The sequence below is a fragment of the Pongo abelii genome, chromosome 9 (genome assembly GCF_028885655.2).
Source record: "Pongo abelii isolate AG06213 chromosome 9, NHGRI_mPonAbe1-v2.0_pri, whole genome shotgun sequence".
In the NCBI taxonomy this organism is placed as follows: domain Eukaryota; kingdom Metazoa; phylum Chordata; class Mammalia; order Primates; family Hominidae; genus Pongo; species Pongo abelii.
The window spans coordinates 12,811,227-12,821,344 of NC_071994.2; the positions used below are offsets into that span (position 1 = coordinate 12,811,227).

The following is a 10,118-nucleotide window of genomic DNA, read 5'->3' on the forward strand; positions in this document are numbered from 1 at the left end:
CCCTCATTATTTATTGATTACCATTTTCACTATCTCAGCAAGAAGAATATGGTAGGAGAGCAGGGTATAGTGGGGAGAAGGTCAGCAAGAAAACATGTGAGCAAAGGAATCTGTGTCAAAAATAAGTTCAAGGGAAGGTACTTATGCCTGAATGTGCACGGAGGCCAGATTTATGTTTCTCTCCACCCAAACATCTCAGTGGAGTAAAGAATAATAAAGCAGCATTGCTGCCATCATGTCTCACCTCCCGCCACAGGGCAGTTTTTCTCTTTTTCTCCTATCTCAGAATTGAACAAATGTACAATTGGGTTTTATACCAAGACATTCAGTTCCAGGGGCAGGCAGGAGACATTGGCCTTCTATCTCAACTGCAAGAGGCTTTCCTCTTTTACTAATCCTCCTCAGCACAGACCCTTCATGGGTGTTGGGCTGGGGGACAGTCAGGTCTTTCCCATCCCATGAGGCCATATTTCAGACTATCACATGGGGAGAAACCTTGGACAATACCCGGCTATCCAGGGCAGAGGTCCCTGTGGTTTTCCACAGCACATTGTGCCCCTGGTTTATCGAGACTGGAGAATGGTGATGACTTTTACAAAGCATACTGCCTGTAAACATTTTGTTAACAAGGCACATCCTGCACAGCCCTAGATCCCTTAAACTTTGATTCCATACAACACATGTTTTTGTGAGCTGAAGGTTGGGGCAAAGTTACAGATTAACAGTATCTCAGGGCAAAACAATTGTTCAGGGTACAGGTCAAGATGGAGTTTCTTATGTCTTCCCTTTCTACGTAGACACAGTAACAGTCTGATCTCTTTCTTTTCCCTACACCGGGGGTCTTGGGTGGAAAACTTTTGATCTGCATTAGGAATGTTTGACTGGGAGGGTATTTACATTTTCAAATTGCCATAGCAGCCCTATGGATCATGTTTTTTTCCTTCCCTGAAAACAGGATGTCTAGGATGGACATTAACTCGACCCAAGTGTGTAACTGAGATCTCAAAAACTGATGAACCTGATCTGTCACTCCATAAGGGTCATCTCACAACGGCTTAAGTTTCTTCTTCAAACTTTGGACCTCTGAACTGGTTAAGGGAGTATTTACAAAGTCAATAGTTCCATCTCCTTGTGGCACCTCTTTTAAGGGGAAGAGAGTAGAGGCTGACTCCTTAGGTGTGGAGGGAAATGGGAAATTTTGAATATCTTTTTTATATTGTTTTATCTAATGCTGGAGTCTTTTTAGGGAAGGATACATGGGGTGAGAAGAAATAGGCTCATGGGATGATGATTCCCAGGAATCTGGATTGTAAGGAAGAGGAATAATGTGAGGGAGGGAGGGATCTGGGGCAGGATCTGGGACAGAGGGGCTGTCTGAGGGGAAGGGTTAACAGCATTCAGCAGGGGAAGATGGACTAGGGGATCCCGTGTGCTGGAGTCTTTACGCATGAGAACTGGCTTTTCTGACTCTTTATTTTGGGGTTTTTGATTGAGTTTTTTCCTAATTGTCTTTAAGGGAAAAAGGAGAATAGGTCTCTGTCTCTAAAAAAGAATATAGTCCAGCTCTTCTTGAGAAACTAGATTTTTGTCATTTACATATTGAATTAAAAGTTGACACATCACATCCTTATTTGACCTAAACTTTGGCCAGAAGATTGAGGGTTTGAGGATAGGTCTCTGAGTCCAAATAAAGCAGCAATATTTTATCATCTGTTGCATGGCTTTTGTAGGTCACAGGTATTATATTGCCTTCATAGGCCACTTCTTCATAAGAACATTTTAAACATACTTTACAACTGTATTGGTAAGATGAAGTATAGAATCCAGGCTAGATTCATTGGTGTATGTTCATTAATACTACAATCACTTCAGGAAATTATTCTTTAAATTATAACATTTTCATACACCCCTATGTATATTGTGGGCCCGGATCCCTGCCCCTGCCTTGCCTGATGGAAGAGTCTGCCCTGGTGAAGTTGAGTTGTCCAGACACATAGACAGGGTCTTCCTGGGTGAGGGGATAGCCCCAGAAGGAAAAGGAACAGGCAATAACCTACCCCTAGTGACAAGAGTGCTGGGCACAGGACACGATGGAGACCCCGGTTCCATTTAAACATCCCCTTCTGTGCTGGGTCCCTGCATAGCACATTCACTCCCCTCAACCCTCACTGCCTTTGCAGCTCACTGTGGGGCAGGGAGGATGAACCCACTGGCAGAGACTGGACCGAGAAAAGTTGCACAATTTAAGGTGTTGCTATGCTAGCAAACTCAGTCATCAGGGTAAGTAATATTTTCATGCAATACTTTAAAAGTTCAAAATTAATGCCAACATCCATGAATGACAAATAAAACTCAAAATTTAAAATCCAGACAGGATCCACCTTGCTTTGCAGGCTTCCCCTCCCTGGCTGGCTGCGGTCTTGGCCCTGCACACCTGGGGGAGGCCCAAAGACAACCCAGAGGAGCCTGGCATAGCCAGCAGAGCTCAGCATGGGTGGAACTGGGGTAAAATCAGGGCTTTTGAGCATGACTCCAAGAGCATGAGGTCCCCAGAGAAAGTGGCTTTGGGAGGTAGTGGGATGTGGAGAGTGAAACACTCTTCAGAGAAAAATTAGCTAAGCAACAAGAGCTAATACTTTGTTCTTCAGAGAGAGAGAAGTCCAACTCTTGGGCTTGAGATGATGCAAAACAAAGTGTTTCCCAGAAACCTCGGACCCTCCCTCAACTCCTTTGAGGCTTGTCTCTGTCTGCAACCTACAGCCTGGCTGTGCAGCCTGGAAAGCCTCTTTTTTTATAGAAGAACAAGAAGGAATTTTAGTGATTTGCAGTTAGTTTATTGAAATGGAAATGAATTTGAGGTTTCAACGGTTGTCTAGCAATTTCCACATAAAAAGACAACACAAGAAAGAAAAGTGGTTTCTAGCAATCAACAGATGAGTTCTGGCCATAGTCTGTAGTCCTCTGAGCCAAACGCCTTGGGTAAAGTTAATTACTCTTAATATTACACCAAATGCTGTCGTACATTGTATGCTGGAAAACAAAAGCAGGTCACTTAGGTTTGCAAATTTCACTTACTAAGTCAAATATTAAAACTTGTCTTCTTGTTTTCTTGCATTTGTCCACAAACAGCTAACTCCCAGGAAAATTTGCAGTGGAAGCAAAGCCAGCATCCCCTCTCTACTTATTCTGTCATCTAGGAGACACTTCATAATGCCAAACAGGGGCCAGGGTTGTAGGACCTCTTCCCTACCAGGGATCCATGTAATACTTTTTTTCTCCAAAAATTCTATTCCTTGAAATAACTTATCCGATAAATATGCTGCATATACTATTTGTTGAAGACCTGATCATTTGGACTGTTTCTGATACCATTTTACAACACAGAATTATTTAAAAATCTCAGCTCAGATACAAGAATGTGATGGTTTTGAGTTGCTGCACAGGCATAAAAGGTGGAAATGTTGTAACAGTCTGAGACTCTTCACCATTACCTTTGAGGCCTATGAAATATTGGAGCTGGGCCGGGTGGGATGGCTCATGCCTGTAATCCCAGCACTTTGGGAAGCCAAGGTGGGCAGATTGCTTGACCCCAGGAGTTTAAACCAGCCTGGACAATATGACAAAATGCGATCTCTACCTATATATATATATATATATATATATATATATATATATATATATGTATGTATGTATATGCCAAGTGTGCTAGTGTGCACCTGTAGTCCCAGCTACTCAGGAGGCTGAAGTGGGAGGATCACTTGAGCCCAGGAAATGGAGGCTGCAGTGAGCTGTGATTGTACCACTGCACTCCAGCCTGGGCAAAAGAGCAAGACTCTGTCTCAAAAACAAAAACAAACAAACAGAAACAAGAAATATTGGAGTTTTACAATATGAATGATTAATCTGAGGGGTTTTTTTGGTTTGTGTGGGATTTTTGTTTGTTTGTTTGTTTTTGAGATGGAGTCTCACTCTATTGCCCAGGCAGGAGTGCAGTGGCACTATCTTGGCTCACTGCCATCTCTGCCTCCTGGCTTCAAGAAATTCTTCTGCCTCAGCCACCCAAGCAGCTGGAATTACAGGTGCACGCCACCATGCCTAGCTAATTTTTGTATTTTTAGTAGAGACAGGGTTTCAGCATGTTGGCCAGGCTGGTCTTGAACTCTTGACCTCAAGTGATCTGCCTGCCTTGGCCTCCCAAAGTGCTGGGATTACAGATATGAGGGATGCACCTGGCTAATCTGAGTTTTTAAAGAAAAAAATGATTCAACCATCCCAAATTGCAGTTAATATTTACTTTTATCCTTGAGCATTTGATATATCTTTACATTTTCTATTATGGAATGTTTTAAATAAAATTTTGGGGTATTAAATAAATTATTTTAAAAAAAAACGTAATCCCAGCACTTTGGGAGGCTGAAGCGGGCAGATCACCTGAGGTCAGGAGCTTGAGACCAGCCTGGCCAACATGGTGAAACCCCATCTCTACTTAAAATACAAAAATTAGCCAGGTGTGGTGGCATGTTCCAGTAATCCCGGCTACTCTGAAGGCTGAGGCAGGAGAATCACTTGAACCCAGGAGGCAGAGGTTGCAGTGAGCCGAGATCGTGCCATTGCACTCCAGCTTGAGCAACAAGAGCTAAACTCCATCTCAAAAAAAGAAAAACAAAAACTCATAACCAACACATCTTTATAAACAGACAGAAATACTCATTGTTATAACCATTGACTTTTGTTTTAAACAATTCTAGCACTCGTGCTGTTTCACACCCATGATCTGCACTTCCTGCTTCATGAGGCACTTAATTAAGTGGTGCATGATTTCCAGTCATGTATGCTAACAAATCTTGGTTGCTTGGACTTGCATTTTAAATTCTTTATTTTAGGCCAGGAGCGGTGGCTCACACCTGTAATCCCAGCACTTTGGGAGGCCAAGGCGGGCAGATCACCTGAGGTCAGGAGTTCAAGAGCAGCCTGGCCAACATGGTGAAATCCCATCTCTACTAAAAATACAAAAATTAGCTGGGCATGATGGTACATGCCTGTAGTCCCAGCTACCTGAGAGTCTGAGGCACAAGAATTGCTTGATCCCAGGAGGCAGAGGTTGCAGTGAACGAAGATCATGCCACTACACTCCAGCCTGGGCAACAGAGTGAAACTCCATCTCAAAAAAATTTTTTTCTTTATTTTGGAAAATGCAGAATTTGCACAAATTGTATTTTCTGAGCTAGATAAAAAAATAATAAGAATGTTTTGAGTATTTGTTTTTGTGAAAGTAGGAAATTTCTTAGTAGATTGCTCCTACAAGTGTGTGACCTCTTGAGAATCAGATATTTTCTCTTGATAAAAATGTGCATGTTCTGGCTGGGTGCAGAGGCTCAGACCTATAATCCCAGAACTTTGGGAGGCCAAGGGAGGCAGATCACTTGAGGTTAGGAGTTTGAGACCAGCCTGGCCAACATGGTGAAACTTCTTCTCTAGTTAAAATACAAAAATTAGCCCGGCGTGGTGGCACACACCTGTAATCCCAACTACTCGGGAGGTGGAGGCAGGCAAATCACTTGAACCCGGGAGGTAGAGGTTGCAGTGAGCTGAGATTCATGCCACTACACTTCAGCCTGAGTGACAGCATGAAACTCTGTCTCAAAAAAATAAAAAAAAAATGCAGATGCCTGTCCCTGTGTGTCTGTGTGTGTCTATACTTGTGTGCTTATGTGTGTCTGTGTCTGTGTGAGAATGGACTGGTGAGGTCAGAGGTAGATGGGTGATCTCTAAGGCTTTCTTTTCTCCTTTTTGCTTTTCCATTTATCACTCCCTAAAGATTCTCAATGTGAAGTAGCAAAGCAGCCTGGAGACAAAGTTTAATGAACTGATATATAAAGAAAGTTGGTTCACCAGTCGCTTGGCATTCTTGGTGCCAAATTCAGAGCCCGCTGGTTCTGATCAGTGATTTTCAAAGGGTACATAAGAAGAAACCCAAATTACCATCATCAGTCCAAAGTTTTTCAGAGTTCTATGTGACTGGCTGAGGAAACACTGCTTGAATTTCCCCATAGCCTCTGCAGCGGCATCACTGTCTATGAACTCTTGAAGAAGCTCTTTGTATTCAGGTATAGATATGTCGGAATTCATGGTCTTTTCAACCACGTCTTCCAGGAGTTTGCAGCCAGAATCTGAAAAAAAAAAAAAAAAAAGACACAAGAACATGAGCCATTACTAGAGGTCTGATTCATTTTACAGATGAATTGGGAAGCTGGCTATCTTCGTACCTCCAGGGACAGACTGAGGTTCAGAAAGATTTTGGTGCAGGATGCAGAGTTCTCAATTCTGGGAGTGTAAACTGAGGCTCTGCAAATTCTCTCCGACCTCCCAAACCCAGAGAAGGCCAACCCTGTGTATCCTTGGTGAAGAGGACCCTCGAGAAACAAGGTGCTCTGACTGGGGGGACATAGCAAACACTGCTTGGGCTTTCTTGGTTCAAAGTCAGGCAATGCTTCCCTGTTATCATGCCCAGCATCAGGTAGGGTTTCCAAGGATTTCAGATGAATGGGTCTAGGACATTGTCCGTTAGTCCTGTTGACTCTACTGCAATAAAAGGGAACGTGTGGCCAGCCATGGTGGCTCACTCCTGTAATCCCAGCACTTAGGGAGGCCAAGGCAGGTGAATTGCTTGAGCTCAGGAGTTCAAGACCAGCCTTGACAACACAGGGAGACCTCATCTCTACAAAAAATTTAAAAATTAGCCAGGCGTAGTGGTGTCCACCTGTAGTCCTAGCTACTCAGGAGGCTGAAGCAGGAGCATTACTTGAGCCTGGGAGGAAGAGGTTGCAGTGACTGAGACTGTGCCATTGCACACCAGTCCCAGTCCCAGCCTGGGTGACAGAGCAAGACCGTCTCAAACACACACACACACACACACGAATGTGAAATAGAACTTGTTCATGAGGGGATCTGAGGTCACCCCCCACTGTAAGGGAGAGGAACGAGCTCAGGACATGGCTTCATGTGAGCTGGTTGTGTTCTGGACTTTGTGATTTTCTAGTTAGTTGACTGTGAGCTTGTCACCCTTCTACGCGTCTGCACCTACCCTGGACACCAATACGGTAGGGTTTGGAATCCACCTTTGTGAATTGCACAAGGCAGGCTACCTATGGAACTATTAGTGCTGATTCCAGCAGCCGGTGCTTTTTCCTCCCACTGGATCTTCAGTGCTGGAAGGAGACTCCAGGGGGTGTGAGTTCTCACTGATCTGCCTTGAGCCTGAAGCAACTGGGAGGGTAAGGGCATCCCAGAAGGACCCAGATCAACTCTGAGAACACAGAGTGAGCCACACAGGGTGAGAGACACTGGGTCACACTCTGCAGCCTGGGCCTTTTGTCCCGGGAGGTTTCCTATTTCGTTCCACATTCAAGGAGACCCATGATTATTTCGTGATTTCTAGGTGTAGATGCCACCTCTCCCTTGCCCCACTGAAATAGTTCATTTCAATATTTAATCCTGAGACTCATCCTGGTTTCTGTGGCCGCCATGACCATGGTGAGACCCTGAGTGCCATGATACACTGCGTGCAGCTCCAATGCAGGGGACAGCCGATGAGGACACTGCCTGCTTGATTGTCAGGAACTCATGGGGATCCTAAGGCCTATCACACCCAGGCCCTTCACACTGGGGCTCGTCTGTGCTGGGGATTAGGGGCTGGGAGTTCTTCTACAGGGGCCCAGGTGACAATTCCTAGCCCAGAAGCAGCCCTCTCTGCCCAGAACTCACCTGCATAGCAGTGCAGGAGGAGGGCCGCCAGCATGAGGACCATCAGCAGCTTCATGGCGAGGTGGCTGCTGTCTGTGTTCAGTCGTGTGTGGCAGGGATCAAGGAAGCTGCTGTGGAGGTGAGTACCCAGCCCTGCTCTATTTATTCCCCAGGGAGGCACCTTAGTCCCTCCCAGGAATGAGGCAATGCGTCAACCTGGCATGGGACCAGGACACAATAGTGTACACCAAGGGAAACACAGCCAGCCTGTGCTCTGTTTGTGGAATCCAAGAAGGCAGTAATATTTGGATCCCTGACAATTTGGGGACTACAATAATGATACATGACTTTTAGTAAAACGGATGTGACAGTGTTTTCCAAAATATAAAGCAAAACCCAGTGGTGTGATCTTGTGGTCTCAACAATGTTGTTATTATTGTAGTTTTCTTATAGTCCTCCTTCCCTTCTTCTTCTTCCTCCTTCTATTCTTTTTCTCCTACTCCTCTTGGTCTCTTCCTCTTCTTCTCCTTATTCTTCAAGGTACAAACAGTTTCATAACTTGTGTATCTGCCGGTCCTGGAATCATCAAATATTTGGGCTACATGCAATACCTGCATCTTCCTCTGGGAGGCAGACCTTCCTAACCCATAGACATTTCTTTTTCAGAAAAGTGGGGTTTTTTGTTTTTGTTTTTTGGGGTTTTGTTGTTGTTGTTGTTGTTGTTGTTTTGAGAGACAGTCTCACTCTGTTGCCCAGGCTGGAGTGCAGTGGCGCGATCTCGGTTCACTGCAGCCTCCACCTCCCAGGTTCCAGAGATTCTCCTGCCTCAGCCTCCTGGGTAGCTGGGATTACAGGCATGTGCCAGGACACCTGGCTAATTTTTGTATTTTTAGTAGAGACAGGGTTTCACCATTTTGGCCAGGCTGGTCTCGAACTCCTGACCTCAGGAGATCCACCCCACTCAGCCTTCCAAAGTGCTGGGATTACAGGCGTGAGCCACCATGCCCAGCCCAGAAAAGTGCTTTAAGTTTTGGGGAAAACATTAATATCTAACCTCTACTGAAAGCTTCTTGTTATTCTTGTTAAGAATTACAACACTAAGCTAATTCAACTTTACAAATTTATTTTACAATATATTTATAATTTAATTTGTGCTTAGTTCTTTGTTAGCCTTTTATGGTTTTCTGTCCACTGATTGAGAGGATGCTGTGAATGAGTGGAGTAACTGACTGCTTGGGCAGGCAGTGCTAGGCAGTGGGTGGCAATGGGGTTGGGTGATGATGGGATTTAGGTGATGAGATTTGGGCAGGTGTTGGTGTGGATCCTGGAGGCCACACGTAGTCATGCCGTGTCTTTGGGCAAATTGCAATGCTGGTCCCTCTGGGCTTCCTTTCTGTCTTTGCGAAATGGGTATAAGTGATGCTGAATTTTTTTTTTTTTTTCCGAGACAGAGTCTTGCCTTGTTGCCCAGGCTGGAGTTCAGTGGCACGATCTTGGCTCACTGCAACCTCCGCCTCCCGAGTTCAAGCGATTCTCCTGCCTCAGCCTCCTGAGTAGCTGGGATTACAGGCATGTGGCACGATGCCCGGCTAATTTTCGTATTTTTAGTAGAGACGGGGTTTCTCCATGTTGGCCAGGCTGGTCTCGAACTCCTGACCTCAGGTGATCCACCCACCTCGGCCTCCCAAAGTGCTGGGATTACAGGTGTGAGCCACTGTGCCCGGCCGTGATGCTGAATTTTTGTAAAGATGAGAGACACTCTGTAAATTTTTTTTTTTGAGATGGAGTCTCACTCTTATTGCCCAGGCTGGAGTGCAGTGGCGTGATCTCAGCTCACTGCAACCTCAGCCTTCCCAGGTTCAAGAGATTCTCCTGCCTCAGTCTCCTGAGTAGCTGGGATTACAGGTGTGCACCACTACGCCCAGCTAATTTTTATTTTTTTATTTTTTGTATTTTTAGTAGAGATGGGGTTTCACCATGTTGGCCAGGCTGGTCTCAAACTCCTGATGTCGTGATCCACCCACCTTGGCCTCCCAAAGCGCTGGGATTACAGGTGTGAGCCACCGCTTCCGGCTGATGCTCTGTAAATTTTTAATCACACAGCCAAGCATGAGATAATTCTGAATAAATGGCAGTTGCATTCATGCGTGGATCCCTTGTTGTACACATCACTGTTGCGCTTCTCCTGTGAGCTGGGCCTTGTGCTAGATTCAGTTATAGAAACAGGTTAGATGAGGTGCTTGCTCCTGTGGGCCTTATTTTCTAATGAAGGACATAGAGAACAAGACTAAAGATATATCAGAGGTATGAGAAAGTGGTCATTGCTGCAAAGAACAAGAAAATATTCACAACAGCTGAATGCTATCACAGATGGC

At 45.0% G+C, this 10,118-nt stretch overlaps 1 protein-coding gene across 1 annotated transcript; it reads right to left on the reverse strand.

Annotated features, from left to right (window-relative positions):
• Positions 1-2,812: 2,812 nt before the first annotated feature.
• On the reverse strand, positions 2,813-7,878 carry SCGB2A1 (secretoglobin family 2A member 1). The gene is made up of 3 exons (XM_024255519.2): positions 7,765-7,878; positions 5,983-6,170; positions 2,813-3,030 (listed from the first exon to the last, which is right to left on the reverse strand). The coding sequence occupies exons 1-3, from the start codon at positions 7,817-7,819 to the stop codon at positions 2,986-2,988; spliced, it is 288 nt and encodes a 95-aa protein (XP_024111287.1). The 5' UTR covers positions 7,820-7,878; the 3' UTR covers positions 2,813-2,985.
• Between the last annotated feature and the right edge of the window lie 2,240 nt (positions 7,879-10,118).

Coding starts and splice junctions, on each gene's coding strand:
- SCGB2A1 (XM_024255519.2), bottom strand. CDS start 7,819: ATGAAGCTGCTGATGGTCCTCATGCTGGCGGCCCTCCTCCTGCACTGC. Junction 6,171..7,764: donor CCTCCTGCACTGCTATGCAG/GTGAGTTCTGGG, acceptor TTTTTTTTTCAG/ATTCTGGCTGCAAACTCCTG. Junction 3,031..5,982: donor AAAACTTTGGACTGATGATG/GTAATTTGGGTT, acceptor TTTGTTTTCCAG/CATACAATGTACGACAGCAT.